This window comes from Toxotes jaculatrix, chromosome 19, assembly GCF_017976425.1.
Source record: "Toxotes jaculatrix isolate fToxJac2 chromosome 19, fToxJac2.pri, whole genome shotgun sequence".
In the NCBI taxonomy this organism is placed as follows: domain Eukaryota; kingdom Metazoa; phylum Chordata; class Actinopteri; family Toxotidae; genus Toxotes; species Toxotes jaculatrix.
Window position 1 is genome coordinate 3716931 of NC_054412.1, and position 20614 is coordinate 3737544.

Genomic DNA, 20614 nt, shown 5'->3' on the forward strand with positions numbered 1-20614 from the left:
GATTTGCTGAACCATTTTCTTGCACTATCGTGATCAAAGGAAATGAACTGCAGTACACTGTAGCTTCGACTGAACCCTTAGTGCAGTTTCTCATGGGTGTCGCTCACTCACTTTTGGTTTTGTGTGTCAAAATGTTTGTCTGCATTAATGTGCTGATCGCTGATAAATGTTCCTACACAGTGACTTGACATTAAGATGGCCACTTGCAAACTTCCTTTTTTATTTTAGCACGGTGTCTCAATATTTTACAAATCATGCAAAAGCATGCTTGCATCAGCTGGGATGAAGAAGTGGGGCCTGATGTTTATTGTACTAAAGAACACTGTGTTTGTGTTTCTGTTTCTTTCTAATGTCGGTCAGTCATGAAAAAAGCTCTTGAATAAAACACGCATGTACATCTGCACAGGTGCTCTCCTCTCAATTAGCTTGGCTAATTAGACCTCCACCCCGGTTGATTTGTATGCCTTTTTCTTTCACAGCAGACATTTTGACTTGTCATAGTAGGAAAAGCGCAGGTGTTTCAAATGGCATTAGTACCAGGACCCTGAAACTGAAGCAGCTAAATAGAATTCAACTGTTGTTGATTGGATTATTTACATCTGTGTACCAATAAGGAAAATGAAGTTTGAGTTGCTCCAGCCTCAGTCCACAGTCCTGAGTACTAACCAGGCTGTGCAGCCGGTGTTTGGCCTCAGACCAGAAACACGTCATGGCTGCGGAAGCTGTAGACGAGGTATGTATACATTTTATGCCCTCACCGTTCCATCCGACATACACATGACTGTCGATGACCATCCTGCTGCATTTAGCCATAAACTACATTACATTTTGTTCTCCTTACAGATGGTTAGTTGAATTTTGAGTTTAACCACTCTCTCACAATGTGAAAAAATTGCTCTTGTGTGATTAGGAACGGAATTTACATCAGCATCAGTTGCTTCTTTGGGGAACCATGGCACTATCAGATGTGAGAAAGAGCAGTAAATGACATAAGTGCCACTACTGTGAATACCACCCACTGAAACTATTTCAAAACTGTTGGGCACAGGAATTCAAATCAGATGCAGATTTCACAACGGATGACCACAGTCTCTATCAGTCTGTGGACAGGTAAATAATTTAATATTGTCTTTATTTCCATAGAGCAAAGTGTTTAGGATAAGTGATGAGAACTGGCACTTTAGACACAGTACATTACAACATGTAGCTTTGTTATATTGTTGGATGAATTAATAAAGCAAATGAAGAAATCTGAGCGAACACCTAGAGTAACTGGTGGTATGGAGGACAAATAGTCTATGCTATGACTTTTTAAATGTGACTCCAAATGCGTTCTTGTCTTTTTAGGATGAAGTGTGTTGGGATCTTTCTTGTGTTGTCACTGGTCATTCTCATGGCTGAACCCGGGGAGTGTTTGTTCAAACGCTTGAAATCAATGTGGAAAAGCGTCAAGGCTGCATTTAGAGGGGCCAAGCAGGCATGGAGAGGTAAATCAAAAGTGAACACACATTACATGTCAACATCAATTAATAGGCCACAGGTTCACACAAACAGCAGGCTACTACAGTCTACCATCTATATATTGACATAAACCTATAATAATAATTCTTTATTTAGTAAATCTTTTATTATTTACAGCTCAGCTGTATTTGTTAAAAAGCACTAAACCTAACCTTACACACAGAGACCACTGCCAACGTGCTAAAAACATATTGCAATGTTAACACATTGGCAAACTATAATAAAAATACAATACTATTATTTCATGTTCTGTAATGTCGTTTTTTTACCTTTTTTTTTATAGAATCCAGAAACAACGAAGAGATGCGTAGGTAAGCGCTTGACAGATTGAAACAGTTAAAACCTGTAAAACAGTCTCAAGCCTATAAAACTTTAGAGAACCAGCTGAATCTATCAAGTTCAAACAAAATACTATCCGTGTATTAATTAGTTGTAAATAACAATTATTTACATTATATATCGCAAACTCCAACTTTACTTCCTTCCTCCAGGCAAAACAAACTGAGGTACCAGCAAGAACAACCGAATGACAGAGATTATAATCAAGACCAGCCATAGTTTGAGCTGCGGCTTTTTGCTCTGCAATTCCACAAACAAACGGATCATGAAACGCAACACACCAACCAGCGGCCTTCACTTTGCATGAAGCACTTGAGAAGAAGTGATTTTTGGCACAGCTTACAATCATTTTCAAAAATATAAAACTGGTTGAATTTGCAAACTGATGAATAAAACTGCAATACAAAAAGGCAAACTCTACTTTTCGTGGTGTTATTTAAGTAAATAAGTTCCTTTAAAGGGCGTGTTGTTGTCATTAGTTCAAAAATTAACCCTTCTCCCATGGGCTTTTTGAGTGGACATGTTGTATGCAGAAGATATTTTATGTAAAAACTGATTCATATTAATCACAGTCATTTTTTGTGGTGTGTGTTGTGTGTTGTGGTGTTTTACTGGAGTATTGCATTATGGGTTATTGGTAGCCTTAATGTTGCTAGGCTAGCAAGTGTTTACAAGTCTGTCTATAGTCTTTCACTCAGGCCTAAAAGTGTTTTATTAGCCCAGTTTAACCTGCTGGAGTTTCTCAGGTCAGTGTAATGTGTGTTTTGTTGCCACACAGGGAAAAAAAAAATCATGACAACTGAAAATGAGTTCACAGCTCTCTCCTAACGTTTTGGCTGCAGAAACCAGGGAGAAAATCTGCTAACAGCCAAGAAATACAGCTGTCACAGAGGAGAAGGAGGGAGACTCTCCAGCCCCATTTAGTTTAGACAGTTTCTCAGATGTATTTAAAATTAAATGATGCAACATTTTGTGAGGTTTTGGGATGTCACCAAACATATGGACTTCTCTTCAGTCTAAAAGTAGAAGTAGAGTTGAAATTTGCTGATGTGGCCTTAGATGTTGAGATTAGATCAACGCCTTTTGCCTGCAGAACTTCACTTTGAAAAAGACAAGAAATGCAAAATTACACGGAAGAAATGAACATCCCCATCCCTATAAAAACACAGACCCCTCACAACCATGGGTCCAGAGTTTCACTTCACCTGTAGATCTGCTCTCTCCAGTCTTTGACAATAGTCTTCTATCTGCTGAAAGGTAAGGTGTAAAAATTTCATCTTCTCTAATAAATGCAAAGCCTCTGGCATATGTGACAAAAACTGCCTCATCATTAAGATATGTTTTGTATTTTTCAAGATGAAGTATGTTATGATCTTTCTGGTGTTGACGCTGGTCGTCCTCATGGCTGAACCCGGGGAGAGCTGGTTTTCAGATATTAAAGCCATGTGGAAAGGTGTAAAGACCGCATGGAAAGGTAAATCACAACTGTACATATATTTAGTGTTGGCTTGAATAAGTTGAAATCCCCTTGATGTAAACAGGTTACTTCACACAGTCAGTTGTGAACAAAGCACTGTGTGACTGCCTTGAAATACGTTTTTGCAAAACGTGTCACTAATGATTTGGGTCTGAGAGTTTGGCTGGGAGTCAGGGACCCCTGCGCTTTGTCTTTATGAAAAAAAAAAAAAAAAAGAAACCAAACGGGAGAAATTTATATTTTAGATTTCACTGATGGCAGCCCCAAGATTTGCATTAATTCGGCAGCCTGCTACACAACACAACAGCCACACTACTTATCTAACTTACACACATGAACACAGGTCTTGCCTCTTAGTTTACTGAGTTATTTCATTCTCATCTCCTTGTCTGTTTAGACTACAAATTTACCAAGGACATGAAGAAGATGGCTCAAAGGTAAGAACTCTTGACTACTTATTATTCTTATCAGTTATACAGCACAACAAACAACAAGACAAATTCAAGATTTAAAGAAAATATATGAAGTGTACATTTAGAGGATCTGGTGAATCTCATTTTCACAACTGTTTAATTCCTTCCTTCAACTAGGTATGGACCAGACTGGCAGCAACGTGCAGGGGGCAACTCACAACCTGCAGGGGACAACTCACAACCTGCAGGGGACAACTCACAACCTGAAGGGGACAACTCACAACCTGCAGGGGACAACTCACAACCTGCAGGGGACAACTCACAACCTGCAGACCAAGGTCAAGGTCCTGAAGATTTTTAGGGCTGAAAGTTCATGGAGACGTGTGATTTTTAAGCTGTGGCTTGGTGCAGGATGCAGAGTCCCTTAAATACTATGCTTATTGATTTGCAATGTAGAAAGAGAACAAAAAGGCAAAGGGGTCAGTGAAAAACTGGTTAAAGTAGTGTGAGGTTTGAAGGAATCGTGTAAAGATCATATAGGAACTGTTGTAACAGCTCCAACTGGTTTTGAAAAGGCTTCCTATTGCAAACTGCCAAATGAATAAACATGCAATATCAAAAGTCAAACTCTTCTCTTCTTGGTATTTTAACTTAAATAAATATAAGAGATGCACAGGTCCAATACACAGGTTTGATATCCACACTGTATTAATTCTGTATTAAGTGGATCAGGTATCAAGTTTTTTTGTCATCCAAAAAAAAAAAAAAAAAAAAAAAGTCCCCAGCATCATAATATCGCACATGAAAATTATTCAAAAAAAATTTTAAACACTGGAGGTGAGTTCTCATTTAGCTGTAGGACAATGTTGGTGTTAACTTTGGTAGATCTTAAAAGAAAAAAAAAGATTGAAAAAAGGGGAAAAAAAGGTTTTAAGGAGATTTAACTCTTCTTCAGCTTTTAAATAAAGTACTGAACTGCTTTGTCCCGCATTTGGATCCTTTCCCCTGCGTTTTTCTAAACCTGCTTGCATTAGCTGTGACACACAGAGCATGACTGCATGTTAATTGCTTAATTGTACCATGCTGTGCACCTGTGTGGAAGCATCTGCATTCGTTATGTTTCTCCACTCATTTATTCAGCGATGTTTTTGTTTGTCACCCGTCTGTTTATTTGTTATGTATGTTTTTTACTGTTACGGCAGCTGAACACGTAATGTTTAGCAGCTAGTTGCTTTGCGGTTGCTGAGTGCTGTGTATTCATGTTCAGCTTACTGATACTCCTTCAGTGTTGAGCACAAACAAACTTTTCACTTCTTATTGGGCTGAACTTTGTGAAGCTGGTCTGAAGTGTTTTCACTTCTAGCTGGTGAGAGCTCATTCCAGCCTAAGAGATCCCTCGGTTATTTTTTCCCACTGTGTGCCATGTTAGTGTGTTGCCACAGCAACCCTCAGCACAAGGCTTTGTTGTTTCCGTGGTCGTCACTGGTCTTGTTTGTATCTAATTGAAACGTCTGAGACATCCTGCCGTCTGGACATCCTCAAAAGAAATTAGAAAAATCCCTGGTAATTTTTAGTGTGTATAACTTTATATCCTTTGCACAGAACATCACATTTATTCCTACTTATTTAAAGAGTAACACAACCCTAAAAAAAAACTGTGTAAAGCCTGTTTTTTTTTTGTAGCTAGTTTCTATCCATCGTGCAGTTCAACCTAGCCCTTTGGCCCCACCCTAACCACGATGTAGTGACACTGACACTCCCCCCCACAGACACACACACACCAGAGAGCTGCTCAAAGCAGAGTTGCTAGCCGAGCCACAGCACAGGTACCCACACAGCCACTCTCTCAAAGGGCTGTAAGTATCGCTCATAGCCCCACCACACTCCCTGTATTCCCATCAGAAAAAAGGAAAGTCTGAGAGTGGCTTCTCATGGCTAGTTAGCTCTGACTCTGTCCATGCTACACTGAGCAGTGGTCAGTTAGCCTCCGTGTCCCCTGACCCTCAATGACTAGTAGGTGTAACCTTCTACAGCCGTTGCATTTTCTTTAAATGCTGGGAGAGAGGGATTTTAGCAGAGTTGAAGGTTGGCATTATTTTATCATTTTATTACTACCGACAAATCTCATCCAGAAACAAAACCAACAAGCTTGTTATTTCAGCACTGACAGTTTAGTTTCACTCAGCAGAATCTGGGTGAAACAGAACATGCTCCTTAGCATCGGGCTTCCTCCCTGTATTATGATATTACTTTCAAAGACAGTACACACGTAAGTTCTCAATTCACACTGGTTACACAACGATTTGCAGATAAAACAGTTCACGTTCTCCCTCTCTGGAAACGTCACAAACAAAAAATGCAATTGGTGACATTTGGTGAAGCCATTTATCATGTGATTAAGGATATTTTCCATTTAAGGCAGAAAATTGTATTTCCAAACATTCGAGACTCGAGACAGATCATATAGAACCTAAAGCATGTCATCCTCTTGTGTCTCTGTGTTTTGTCACTGTTGGCAAGATGTGTAAGAGCATCATCTATCTGTCAACAATATTATCACAGCACACAGTATCACCACAACACCGAGACAACTGTCACTGTCTCTAAGCATAAAACTAAGATCGGGAGGTAATCTCATCCTTTTTAACATATTTTTCATCATATTAATATTTATTGCCAACGTCGCTATCATTTATAAAGACAGCTCAGGAGCATGTCTGAGCTTCCATGTTGTACAGGAATAATCACTTCTTATATTTGAGGGTATTAGACATTGAGATGATTCTATATCAAATTACTGAATAAAGCTTTAAAACAAGAAGCAACCAAACTTTTGCTCAGGCTCTGAAGGATGATAAGCATTGTTGGTGGGAAAATACAGGATTCTATATTATAACTGGAGTGTGTCATAGTCAGTCAGTTTTTAGATACTTTCCCCTATACTGCACATCTGATGTGTTTACTGTCAGTTCAATGAAATAACTGACAGTAAACTAAAAGACGGATAACGTAATGTTGTGTAATTAAAACACTTGGTATCATCTGGCATGATTGTGACTCTCAGTGATACTGGGGAGCATTTTAAGATTTGCTGATCTAAAAGGCAAGAAATCAGGGGGACGGGAGTAATTTCACAGAAACGGTGCATAAACTGCTTTGGAAAATTCCCTCCATCTGCTATTCTTTAAGCTATAAAGGGTAAGATTTTAATGTAAAACAATAGACCCGCTTATATTTTCAGCTGTAAAAGGTAAAATAGCATTGCATTCCCACTAAGTGATGCGCTTTAGTTTCACCCTATTTGTCCCCTAAACTCTGCTTCCTTGTTTGGTCTCCTCTCTTGTAGCAGGACAAATTGAAACATCAGTGTGTGATAACAACTTAACAAACCGTCAGTTTATTTGCATCTCATATTCTTTGATATACAGCATCAAAAAGCAAATTGGTAAACATGAGCCGGCTGTGTGTAGATCGCTGATGTCTTTTTAAGGCTGTGCGTGTTCGACCTTTCTCAGAACACCAGAATATTTTTTTGTTTTTCCTACTGTTATCAATACAATGCTACAACAGAACAGCTGTGCGCCTTATGATGTGTCAATGGGACTGAATAAAAAGTATGCATTACAGAGCATTAACACTGGATGAAACAAAAGGATTCATGATATAAAGGCTAATTCAGCATATTTTTAATGTTGTCAGTTTGCCAAAATGTAAAAAGTGCAGCTTATGGTAGCCCAGACAATCTTGCCTTGCTCCCAGTTGCAGGCTGAGACAGTGAGGTTGGAGGCCATAAAACCAAAACAGTGAGCTGAAAGATGCTAAAATGCTTTGCAGAGTTCAGCTCATATTTCTTTGTCCCACCAGCAGGGGTGCATTTTCGGCACTGCCACAAGATCTATTCCATTACTTAGGCTCTAAGATTTGTTTGATCCAATAAGTGGCTTTAAGTAACTTTCCCATGTGATGTAAATGACAGTTAAGCCTTCACATGTGTGTAAAGCCCCCTGCTTCTATCCAATCCCAGACCAGCTAATGTGGCCTCAGAGAGAGGAGTTCATGCAGGCTGAGGTGTCAAAGAGAGGGATGATGGATCTCTTTCACTGTTGCCTGAAGACAACCTAAAGGGCATCATGGACGAAGGCTGAAAATGACACCTGCATCTTCCCCATAAAATAAGACAAACACACACCAGCACAGCAAGCAAAGTTTGTTTTGTGGCTTCGCTTAAAACATATTGATCGGAAATGAGATGTGGTCAGAGGAGGGATGAGGTTGGAAAGGAATGTGTGCGTGTTTGTGTGTGTCTGAGGGTCACCCGTGTCATTGGCAGTGGTTGTTTACCTAAAGGCGATTGCTGGCCTCACACACAAGCCCTTCCCAGACAGAGACGCGCGGTAAATAATAGAAGAGCTATGACAGAGGGCAGACACACACAAACACACATCAGCTGCAAGGTTACAGATGGGTGCAGGTGTAATGGGAGAGCTCTTTATCGACACGTCATTAATACATGAGGAGGGTTCGCCAAGCCAGGGAGGGGGCAGCCGTGTAGCCAGTGTGGATCCTGACATCTGCATATCAAATGCATGAGAGGTCTCTATGTCTCAATGACAGTTCAGTCAATATGAATTCAGCCACACTGGTGAGTCAGGTGACTCCCACCTCACTTACTCACATTACAGACTCTAACCATTCATAAGCTGTTGATGCAGTGGTTGAAGATCAGGTGTAATAATAATAATCATGATCATGTGGTTTTCAAAAAACCCTCCACAAACACGTCTCACTGCATCATTTAAAGGAGGCGTCCACCTTTTATCATTTTTGTTTTCCAAAGGAGGACAAAACACAATCCTGCTCGGTATAACAAGCAATTAAATCATTAAGCACTAGCAAAAGTCATCTCCTTGAAGTAGCTAGGTTCACAAAGTCAAATAAAATAAAATAAAATACAACACATGTTGAATTACAAATTAATACTTCTGAGAAACCTAACAGTAAAAATGAAGAAACCAACAAAGAGAAAAAAGCAAATTCTAATCATGATAAAAGACTGAACTCTCTGTTCCAAAATTCTACAAGGGCTCAAAATTATTCTGGTTTACTGAAAGAAAATTAAATTAAAATCTAATATCTTCAGGATCTGGAGTGCTGCTCCTTAACAAAACTAATCTGAAAACACCTCTGAAATGGTGAGTTTTCACTATTTTCTGACATTTTAAAGACAAAGCAATTAGTCTGTTTATTGAGAAAATAACTGTCAGATTAATCAACTGAAAATAATCTTCAGCTGCTTTTAAATTACTTTTTCAAAACCGTGGATATAAACAAGACAAATTCTAAATTAAAATAATTTTATTTTTGATGGAGAATGCAAATTCTGTCAGTCACACTGAAAGTGTAATGGTAGGGAAGGCATTAAAAAAAAAAGATTTTTCTTTTCCTCTGTCCTGGAGTGGCCTCTTAATACAAGCCTGCTGTGAGAAGTCAGACAGGGCAAACAAGAAAAGAAGGGGACAAATATGTCATCAATCATAAAAGCTTTAGGACAGACACACAAGAGCACAATCAGTCCAGTTATCTCTCCCTTTTTCATTCTGTCTTCTCCGCCTCTTCTCTAACTCGCTCCAAAAAAAAGTAAGTAACCCGTCAAAACCCGAAATAAGATCAAGATTTTACATGTCAAAGCAAAAACCTTATTTTCCATAAGCACTGTATGTCCCAGAGAGAGACACTGAGATCACTGATTTTTCTTATGTTTATAATTTGTAAGTTTTTGTATGGCCTGACTTTATTTGTGTTTCACAGTATTACACATAGTATTAGATATTAAATTACTGAAAAGGGTGCAGGATCACTACAGTCCTACACACTATCAATGACTCATAATGGCCGTGTTGGTTTGTTAGCACCTGCTAACTAAGCTGGTTTACATGTAAGCACAGCTTTTGACAAAAGGAAGTACATTACACAAACAGTGAATGTGGAAAGTGAAGATGGGGGGGCAACAACAGAAGCATACCAGATTTGAAATGGGGCTAAGGGATCACATTGTACTCTACCAGCATGGATGTGTTTGTGTGAGTGTGTGTGAGTGTGTGTGTCGGTGTTAAATGCATTGATCAATATGGTGGATGTCACCAATCTCCCCAGTAGTGGTCGAATGTGGATACAATCCCCAGGAGCTATTACTGCTCTCTCTCACCCCCCCACCCCCCCCCCCCCACCTCCCCCACCTCCCTCCTCTCCCCCCGTGTCTTTCTCCGTCATTGTTTCTCGCCACCTCACTTGCTCGCTCTTATTTTTCAGCTCCTCATTCTCCTCAACGCCCAGCAGCAGAGAAATAGAAGGTTAGACAGCTCGACAGCTGACAGACTGACTGAGAGCTTTACACATTAAACACAGACAGGCAAAGAGGCAGGAAAACAGGCAGAGACACACTGTGGATATCAATAAACATTTCAAAAATATCTTCGCGGCCCTTCACAAACTTTCTGTTGTTTTGCAGCCTTGAGGACTGGAATAAAAAAAAAAAAAAACACTTTACCATTTTCTTTTAGGCATACTGACGTCTTTCTTTATGAGCAATTTTATTTTGTGAGTTGTGTTTATAACTGAAATTGGATGCAGGTTTGCCTCAGCACTGATGGATTCGTGCTCTTGTTTCTTTTTATGAATTGGAAATAAGGAAAACTTATTAAGCAAAAACATCCTCTGACTGGTTCTTCCTGTTAGCGAAAGTAAAATTGCAAGGTTAAGAACTGCAAGGCCAAGAACTCAGTTTCAAAGGTAGTGAGCTCAGAAAAAAAACATCACTCTGCTTAAGAACAACTTTCCTTAACTTTTGTTATGTTCACAACAGGACTTCATGCTGTTTTCGTATCACATGGGAAAGGTAGTACTCTCTGAAAATAACATGTACTATAAACAAACAAAGCAAGGGAATACCTACAGGATACAACATCATGTTGCATTTTCCTGGGTTAAAATTCATGTACAGACAACTTTTAGTGACTGGCTTTTGGTGCTTTGGCGTAAAAAAGGCACGCTGGTGCACCGTGGCAGCGGTGGACGTGGTGGCAGTATTCAGTGCACTGAAAAATATGAGTCATTCTTGCTCTGCTCTGTTATGTGCACTCTTCAGCTTCAGCTGAGTTCTAGCAAAAGCCTCAAGTTACAACAGACATCGAGATATAGACACATATACAGCCTCCCCCCACTGAGTAAATCCATTACAAGTTGAAAGGAGGCTTTGATTCCGCTTTCTGGTTTGACTGAGCTTCATAAAATCTCTGCAGGAGGCAGAGTACAACCATGCCATTCTCAGCTGTCAGCTCCATACATGACCCAGTGAGGAGCCATCAGACGGATGTGTATGTCATGTGTATGTGGGGTTTTTTATGCGTACTCCTGTGCTGACATGTGGAACACCTTAAAAAAAAAAAAAATAAAAATAAAAAAAAAAAAGCAGAGGGCCTGTCACTCTGTCTACACCAGCTGTGTAGTGAAAGCAACACGTCAGCAGCACAACAGCAGAAGCTGCAGTGCTCCAGTGTTTACTCTGGATGCAGTGGAGGAAAAATGACTTGAAATCTGAAAATGACACCTTTGGCTAAGCAGGTGTGCAGGTAAAAAGTGAGCCATTATGCAGCTGCACTGGATCAAATAAAAGCATATTTGGTCTTTTAGACAAACAACCACAAACACTGAAACGTGACTTGTGTGGACACGGGGGCAGTGAGCTGTGTGGTCTCCAAATGATGTACACATGGACATGGAGCACAGACGGATATCAATACTTGAGACCACTGTCGCTTTTATATAATTTTAAATTGCCATTTGGACAAAGAAAGCACATCATTCTGGATTTAGGGACACGGTGATGGACATTTTTTCACTGCTTCCTGACCTCGTGTGTAGACAAAAAGATAAATCTGTTAACCCCAAAACAGTGACACAGCATATACACACATACAGACGCTACAATGGTTCAGACTGAATAGTAACAGTCAGTGGCGATTAAAAAACAGTATTAGAGAGAGTTTCTGTTCAGCTTCTCTAAAATGACTCCTGTTAAATTATAAAGTGCACAAGTGCAACATTAAGAGAGACACACTGAGCAGACCGAGACAACAAGACCATGTCCTTTTCTTCCGTCAAGCCACCAAATCCACACAGAGACAGAAAGAGGTGTCTGCTCAGATCAAAGACGAACAGAGGAAAGAAGCTTGGTAACAGAGAAAAAGCTCGGATTCCAGTGTCACGCAGCCTGATCTTATTACAAACCTCATTACGTGCGGCAAACGCCACATGGCAGATGTTTTAATCAAAAGCTCATAAAAATGAGAGACAGTCACAAATCGGGGTTAAGACCCGCTGCTTCACACCACAGGATTAAACCTATGAAGCGTGGCAGTCATAACGTGACCGCCCCCTTGTTAAATTAAAACAATCTCACTTGTTCATTCAGCCCACTCGATTAAAAGCTACTCAGAGCAGAGTCTGCCACGGGGGTGATCATGAACTGTGGGATCCCCAGTGACTCACAAATTCTTTGTTGATTTCAAAACTTGAAACAAACAAAAACAAAACTAAAGTATTTAAAACTTAATGTAGCAGTCTAAACAGGTCATACTGGTCCAAGAGTCTAAAAACCTTGTTCAGTGTTGTGGAGGATTTGGATGGCACGTTACAATGAACTGGAACCATCCTTTGGCTGCAAAACGTTGAGTGATTGCAGACAAAATATGATGATGGGTAGAAAGAATGGAGAAAATGGCTCTGGGTGAAGACGTCAGACGCCTGAAAAAGACCAAAAAAAGACATCGTGGGCACTGACACCATCCCTGACCTTTTCAGAGTGCTGTCTCTAAATGGGGAAGTGGCTGTGCTTTGAACTGGTAACACAGCTACTGGTGCGAACAGGGGGGGCTGCTTGCTTTGATGAATCCAGGCAATATGCTTTATTTAACAATATCTGTATGTGTGAAGGCTTCAAGTGGAGGACAGAATGATCTTTTCAAACTAAAGTTACACTCTATGCTGTTTTAAAATCAGACCCCAGTCACACTCGCCATGTCTGAGACGGTCCACATTTCACCTTGCGGATTTTATTAATCCATTATTATTAATTACCATGAAGAGCAAAGATTAAACTGCAAGAAACTGGTGGTGTAGTATTCACAGGTATGATGGACCTCTGAGAGGATTTTACTGTACGCCCATCTAAAAACAGGGAGAGATAAATTTCAGACAGTGTCCATTAGTGTAATTAGAGCCACTCCACTGACAGTCAAATGAGGTTATTGTCTTGCTGTTTATTGTTTTTGCTTTGGCATCACAAAATGCCTCCTTTTATTCGATATACATAACCGTGGAAGTGATGTCTAACTGTTTTTCCAGATAAAAACCTGTGGAACACGTGCGCAGTGTGATTTCTGCTTTTGTTTTGCTTTTACTCAGAAGATTTGGTAGAAAACACTGAACACTCATTTGTGCCTCAGCTGTGAGAAAACGTGTCATCTTAAGACTTCTTTAAAATGATGAAAAATTAATTGAAATGCATGGGATGCGTAATAATGCACGGGATGCTTCACTCAAAGTCCACATTCAAAGATTCAAGGCGATAATGGGCTGACAAGAGCTGTCCAATTTTTAAAGCTCCTGCAACCAGAGCCAAGACATTCAGCCTGTTTTATGCTATTGTTTTTTGTTTTCTTGTTTTTTAAAAAAAAGCTAAAAGAAGCTACAGAGCATTCATTAATCACGTTTAACACCAGAAATTCAGTCAATACAATAATAATTGTATTTTTTTAATGCAATTTTACTTAATGTAAAATCCTACAAAGGTAATAAGTTAACCAAAGGGTCGGCTTAAATGAATAAAATCACAGTCTTTGCCTGATAAAATCCTATCCAGGCAGCGTGAGGTGAGGGAATACTGCTGTGGTCTGAGATCACCACAAATAAGTCAGCTATTAAACACTTCACACACTCCATTATGGATGAAGACAAACTTATATTCAGGGAAGATTTTGTTTTGCTCTTTTCTTTTTCCTTCAACCCCCCACTCCCCCGCACCACAGTAAGTGGAGACCTGTGGGTTGTGGAGGCCAATATTAGTTAAGTATTTATTTACAGATCCTGGCAGAGCTGTCCTGTGAATAATTCATCTTCCATGCTCGAAGGAGTCTGTTGACAAGACAGCCTGACGCGGGAGAAAGGAAATCAATGCAGCTATGATGGGCAGCAGACTCCAGCATATCTGCTTCTGACCTGAACCCTGCTATAGGTGTGTGTGTGTGTGTGTAGTTCCAGTAGTTACAATACAGCCCTATGTAAAGTGATCAGGTCTTGATCTGCTGATCAGAGCGAAACAGTGTCCGTCGAGGGCAGACAGGCCGCAGGGAAATGTCATCTCCATGTTCCTCCTGTTATACGCTGTAGACAGTAACTCTAGTATGCTGCTGTACCTGAACCCTCCATTACAGACAGTAAAAAGCTGATGTGGTGTACAAACCACTTAACTGTAAATCGAATGGATCTGATGATGCGAACGGTATTTCGCAGTGCACCGCTGCTGCGACTGTCACGTTTTCAAAAAAAAAGTCAACTTCAAACAAATTTGAACCAACACAACATTCATTTATAGCCTATAGCCCTCTGTACTTTTACTTTGAAACAGTGCAATGAAACTACAGGTTTGGTGTTTTCTGTGCAGCCGTGTGTTTTCTCTGCCCACACTCTGTCCACCTCACTTTACTCCCTCATTGCATCTGTAACCGCTTCTTTCCACTCCTGCTTCCTATTTATCATCACTCAGTCAACATCATCGTCTCTCCCTCTCAGTCACTCTCTTTCCATCCTTTAAATCTCCTCGAGTAGAATGAAGACAAACTGTGGAGAGATAATTGAACACTAACACAAGCCGGAGTGAGATGAATGAAGTCTTTGCTCAAACTCAACAATACGATGAGTGAGATGCCGTTGGGTTTTCACTTCACTGATTTAAGTACCAACAGTAAATATCTAAATAGAAGCTGTCTCTTTAGTCTACTTAAATACATAAAAAGCCTCTCTTCGCTTGTTTATTGTTTAGTAGGGTATTGCCCCCTGTGCTTGCTCTCTGCCGGGTTTCTTTCAGTTATCAGAAGTTTTTAACAATGCATTTTCACTTGTAAGCAGATCTAAACACGATAGAAGAATCACTTTAAATAAGCAATACTTGGTATGCAAAACGTTTTGAGGGTTATGTCAATTTCTTAGTCATTCTAAAACCAAAATCACTAAAGAAAAAGGGATTGATTATTCAGTTTCAAATGTTAGGACTATTTCACTCTGCATAAAGGGCCTCATAACCTCCACTCTGGTCCACAAAAATGTCTCACCTGGCCTGGATGACATTCCCTGTGAAGTCTGTTCAAAGCCAGGACACAGGACATTACATGGTTCAAACTGTGTTTTTCTTTTCACATATCAAAGGCAAGGACAAGCCCAGTAGCATCACGCTACACTAGATGGTACTTCTTTTAAGGTTTGAAAGGGCTGATTGAAATAATCAGCATGTTTCCACACAAGCCTCCATAACCACTCTGAAATGATGTCCCAAATACAGCAAAGATTCCAATTACCTCTCGCTGCTGGAGAGGTAACTGCATTAATGTGACGATCTTCCTGTGTTTCCCTGCCAGTTTACGCAACTTCATCTCCCTTCTCTCCTGCAGTTAATTACAGATCACATTAGAGCTAATAAGACCAGAGGAAAATGTACAGAATCCATCTATCTTCTCATCCACGTTAGTCAAAGTAAAGTGATTTTTTTTTTTTTTAAACAGCTGAATGTTTCGATGTACCAACCAGTTCAACAAACTGGTTCTTGGATTCAACAAGAGTCTACGAGAATTACAGGAACTTGTACAGTAATTGATAATTGACAGTGTATAAGTGACTGCTCTTCTTATGCTTCTCTTAATACATCTTGTTTAATCAGTACAAATACCAAAGCTACTGCAGCGTAACAGGGTACCAATCAGTCTTCCTCTCGAGCTCTCAGCAATAAAGGGAATAAACACATTTCCCAAATTGCAGAACGATTACTTTAACATAAACCTTCTCTCTCATTTTTCTTTTTCCGAATGCATTTTCCATCATAGCCTCTGCTAGACAGTTTGTCAGACGGTATGTGACATGTTGTCTTTACTCTGTCTGTATAAAGTATGATCTGTCTGAGATGTGTATGCTGCTCAGAAGAGTCAGCAATGGAAAAACAAGTTAGACAACCGGCAAGATCCAACAGTTTAGAAGGCAGCAAGGAAGCAAGAAACGCTAAAGAGAATGAGATTTTAAAAAAAGAAAACGACTATGTAGCAGAAAGATAAAGACTGATAAAACTGGCAGGTGACATATAGATGATGAATGAAAAGAAAAGACTATAAGGGATTCCTGAGGAAAATGACAAGAATGAGTAATGAGGCAGGAGGAAAAAGAGATGACAGAGGAGACAAACTATAATCTTTTCCAATCCTCGTTCCACCTGTACTGCATTCGCAGGAGAGGTTTGTGGTGAAATGGATACTTAAACGCACAATTTTTATTGAATATTTTAGAAATCAAAATAAATGAGCAGCACATGACACGACAGGCAAAAGGAAACGGGGAATGACAAGAAAAAGACAAACTATGGGAGAAGCAATACACAAGTAAAACCCCACTCATTTTCAACCAGCCAATACTTAAAAAGGCAACTTACAAATACTGATTCTCTAAATAACTCCAATTTGTTTTAAAATGTATTTAAAACACATTTATTTTAGAGCTTATAACCATTTGTTAAGACGTCCAAATAAGTTGTATGTTTTGTTGGAACATAGACCAGAACTGAACATGGCTTGCTCACAGTACAAACAAACTTTACCACGTGTATTATTTTTATCACGATGACAACGGTCTGGTTCTTGTGCCACTGGTCCACTTCTACCGGGACAAGGGAGCTCTATGGTCATTTAGGGTCAGAGGACTTCTTAAAGCAAAAGTACAACATTTTGGGACATACGCTAATTTGCTTTCAGGATGAAATTTACATAATTATGCCTTATGTCTGTACGACACATGGAGCACAGTGGAGTGAAGTCAGCTGCTTAGTTTAGGTCAGCACATAGACAGCACACAGAGAGAAACAGCCTGGCTATTTCTGTTCTTTTAACATTGGATTTTCACCTAATCTGATTCTACACAACTGAATCGAGGGAATTCAGCCTCTATAATTTTGTGTTATTGTACATATTGAACTGGTTTTCATCAGATTTCCATCTACATACACTCAGGAATAATGGGCCCCATTTGAAGCAAAGCGGACAAGCACAGACTCCACCAGTGAAAGGATCTCACTTCATATCTGGTGGCACTGGGTCAAAGTCAGGATGCTTATGTGACCCTCGGGCGATGACAGTTACAGTATCTGGCAGTGGAGATTTTTCTACAGCATTGTTAGAGAACAACACAATGCTGAGGTCAAATGTTAATATTTTCCCGCTGCTCCTTTTCAACATAAAGTCATGCTATTGCTGAAATGAGTCGAGTGAGCGCAGCAAGTACATCAAGAAAAAAAGGATGGTATAGAAAAGTGATCTGGAAGACTAAGATATGTTGTGGAAAATGCAGGTGAGTGGAAGCAAAAAAGAACTCCCTAAAAGAAAGTAGTAAAAGCAGCATGTGTGCACACGCTGGAATAGGCATTTTCAATTATTTTCTGAAGTATGCAGTCTGGAGTAGACAGAGGAACTAAAGGAGAGAATAGAGACAATTCATCAAACAGACAGTCTGCACAGGCTGAGTAAAAGAAAAAAAAAAAATCAAAGAAATGGAAACTACCTCATACGAGGCTGAACACCTTGCTACAAGCTGATCTTAATATGCTAAAATCTGTCACAACACAAGCGAGAACAATGGAGACTCCTCTGTAACATATGGGGGAGACAACACACAGGAACACGTCTCCTGTCCATCTTTTCAACATCATATTCAAATCACTTTTCTACAATCATCAGCAGAGGTAAGCTCACAAGTTACTTTTTATTAGTACATCTCTTACTGCTGATTATTGATTGATGACTGCTCACACAAAATACCTACTTCTTCTTTTGTTTATGTTCTAAAAAATAAAACTTGGAAAGAAAAAAACACTCCCTTTTGTGAACACCAGATGTTTTTTTTATTCCCCAACATAAAACAGCAACAAGAGGCATTGTTTTGTTCCTGAAAGATTAAGATTTTTGATTCAGTTTTTTCTGTGTTATCATGTAGTAGAAGGTGTTTCATGCGTTCTTGATTAAGGAGCATTTCTCCAGTGTTTTCTTCAAACACTTCATCTTTACCGGAACATTTACATTTCTTTGGCACACATGTCTTTAGGGGAGGTCAGTAATGGTCAGCCACTAAAACTAATGGCTCTAAATATAAAACACACTCCATAAAAAACAAAATCTATTTTTAAGATGTTCTGGAGTAACACCATACTTTTCAGGAACAACTTTGTATTCCAGACATATTTCTTTGCCAGCATTAATGTTCTTTCTGTAAGGAAGTTTTATGCAAGTGTACAGTACTGTGCAAAAGTTTTAGGCACTTATTCTTTTTTTTTATCCCTCCATCCATCACACAGTACCATCAGGGTGTCGTCTGACCGGTCCCAGACTCAATCTGCAGCATGACAACAATCCCAAATACACAGCCAGAGTCATAAAGAACTATCTTCAGAGACAAGAAGAACAAGGCGTCCTGCGTCAGGCCCCCCACAGAGCCCTGATCTCAACATCACAGTGTCAGTCTGGGATTACATGAAGAGACAGAAGACACTCAGACAGACTCAACCCAAAGAGGTAAAGCAGTTCGTCCAAATAATCACAAGGCTGGCAGTTGAATCCCCAGGTCCTCCTGTCCACATGTCAAAGTGTCATTGAGCAAGAAACCAAACCCAAATTGCTCCCAATGGTCAGACCAGCACCTTGCATGGTCGCTTGCGTTGTCTGACCAACGCTCTAAAACCCAAAGATCAATTTCTATTAATTATCACATTAGACATTGAAAGGCTGCAAACTAGATCTTCAGTGTGTTCCAATGAGAAATTATTTACATAACTCAACAATGGTCAAAATAACTGCTGATACATTTTCTAAAGGTCAACTAATTGATCAAATGAATAATCATTTCAACTCTATTATGCATTTTTGTTCAGTGTTGATTCAAACATCAAATACCGTGCTTCCAGAACTAAAGTGAAAAGTAGACAACATGTCCAAAATAATCACTCCTCATTAACAAACGGAACATCTGGTGTGTCTGTTGTGGTATAATGAACACCTTGTAATCAGTGCTACACCTGTTCGAACATGGCATGTGTTTCCACATTTTACAGAAGATGGAACATATGACCTTATGTTCTAACTAAGAAATCAACAAGTCGTCTTTTGTCTCGTCAAAGTCCTTTCAAACACAGACACAGAGTCTTGATCATGCTGGGGCAAAAGGAACGAAGCTGGCTGTAATATAGAGAGATCAACTCTAGCAGAAACAACGTATAATCTGATTTAGCTGAAAAATCAACAATGTCCTCATCAGGTGCTAAATTCTTAAATATGGAATCTAAAGCTGACCGATTCCCAGAGGGGAAGTCCAATTAACTCAAAGCCAAACCAATATCTTTTTTTTTTTTTTTTTTTATAAATCCACAAGGGACCTGGGTGCATTAGCTGGTGTTAGCTGCTACCCTTTTGTACAACATGCAAATGAGTGGCCTAATTCTCTGGCTATAGTTTGGAAATAGCAGCTCTATTAATCTGTTTGGTAGCACCATCAATCATCAGAGCTCTTTCATAACAGAGCTGTCCAGATCAGGTCTGCAGCCCCAACAAAATGATGTATTAATTACAAAAGTTTACCACCGAACTTCTCTGATACTTCCCTCTCACCCCTCACACTTTCTCTTAAATTACTTGACACTAAAGACAGTGTTTGTGTGTATGGGAAGGTGTGTGTGTATGTGCGTGTCTGTCTAGGTTTTACTGAAAGTGATAATCTTGTATTCTTAGAGCACATGGTCTTTAAAAACAAACCAAACATTACCAAAAATTTTTTGGCATAAATTTACTGTATTATTTATTTTATTCTTGTTTTACTGGTAGTACTTCTGCACATTTACTTGTTTAACTCTCACTGTCTGAACTTGTTTAACTATTTCTCACATCTGAGTTTATTATGTAAAGCAGTGAGGATTTGTGTGAGCTCATTATTCTTTTTCCAAATTTCTCAGATGTGGATCTAAAGTACTGTTTTTGTTTCCATATTCAGCCAAGGACAAGGTGAATCTGCTAAAAAAAAAAAAAATGGCTAAAAGCTTATGGTACAGTTATGAAGAACAGATTTGAGATAAACTATACATCTGTAAATGCAAATGACAAATACTGAAACAAAAAAGGAATAAATCCGACTTTATTTCTCATAGAATCAAAAAAATCCACCATTATGAAGGCAGTAAGCAAAGCCGAGGTATTCGTACACTTCCATGCACGCACATTCATCACGGCAGAAGCCATCCAAATGCCTGACCAACTGCTTTTACTGAAGATTTCATATCCTATTAATATCCTGGAAAATCTATTGTGGTAGCAGTGATGTGAATTTGAAGACATTAAAAAAAAGAATATTTGTGTAATCTGCCTGCAGTGAGTCAGAAATGCTATTTTAGGATGGTGTTATAGCCTTGAGAACAGAAAGAAAATAGTTCTGATCCATCATGCCCGGTACCAATTGTATGTATCTGAACTATATTGTCCTCCAGCAGTGCAGGGACACATTGGTTTGAGCGGTC

At 39.4% G+C, this 20614-nt stretch overlaps 2 protein-coding genes across 3 annotated transcripts in view; one reads left to right on the plus strand and one right to left on the minus strand.

Annotated features, from left to right (window-relative positions):
• Positions 1-20614, minus strand: part of LOC121199721 (exostosin-1) — a 152229-nt gene that overhangs the window by 71289 nt on the left and 60326 nt on the right. The gene's annotated exons all lie outside the window — the stretch shown is intronic.
• On the plus strand, positions 1010-2266 carry LOC121199722 (pteroicidin-alpha-like). Its single transcript, XM_041064633.1, has 4 exons — positions 1010-1110; positions 1348-1487; positions 1805-1832; positions 2013-2266. Exons 2-4 carry the CDS (start codon positions 1349-1351, stop codon positions 2077-2079), a joined length of 234 nt encoding a protein of 77 aa, XP_040920567.1. The 5' UTR covers positions 1010-1110; position 1348; the 3' UTR covers positions 2080-2266.

What these genes read in the sequence shown, in the direction of transcription:
- LOC121199722 (XM_041064633.1), top strand. Translation starts at nt 1,349, where the DNA reads ATGAAGTGTGTTGGGATCTTTCTTGTGTTGTCACTGGTCATTCTCATG. An exon ending in GGCCAAGCAGGCATGGAGAG is followed by an intron (nt 1,488 to 1,804) that starts GTAAATCAAAAG and finishes TTTTTTTTATAG; the next exon opens with AATCCAGAAACAACGAAGAG. An exon ending in AACAACGAAGAGATGCGTAG is followed by an intron (nt 1,833 to 2,012) that starts GTAAGCGCTTGA and finishes TCCTTCCTCCAG; the next exon opens with GCAAAACAAACTGAGGTACC.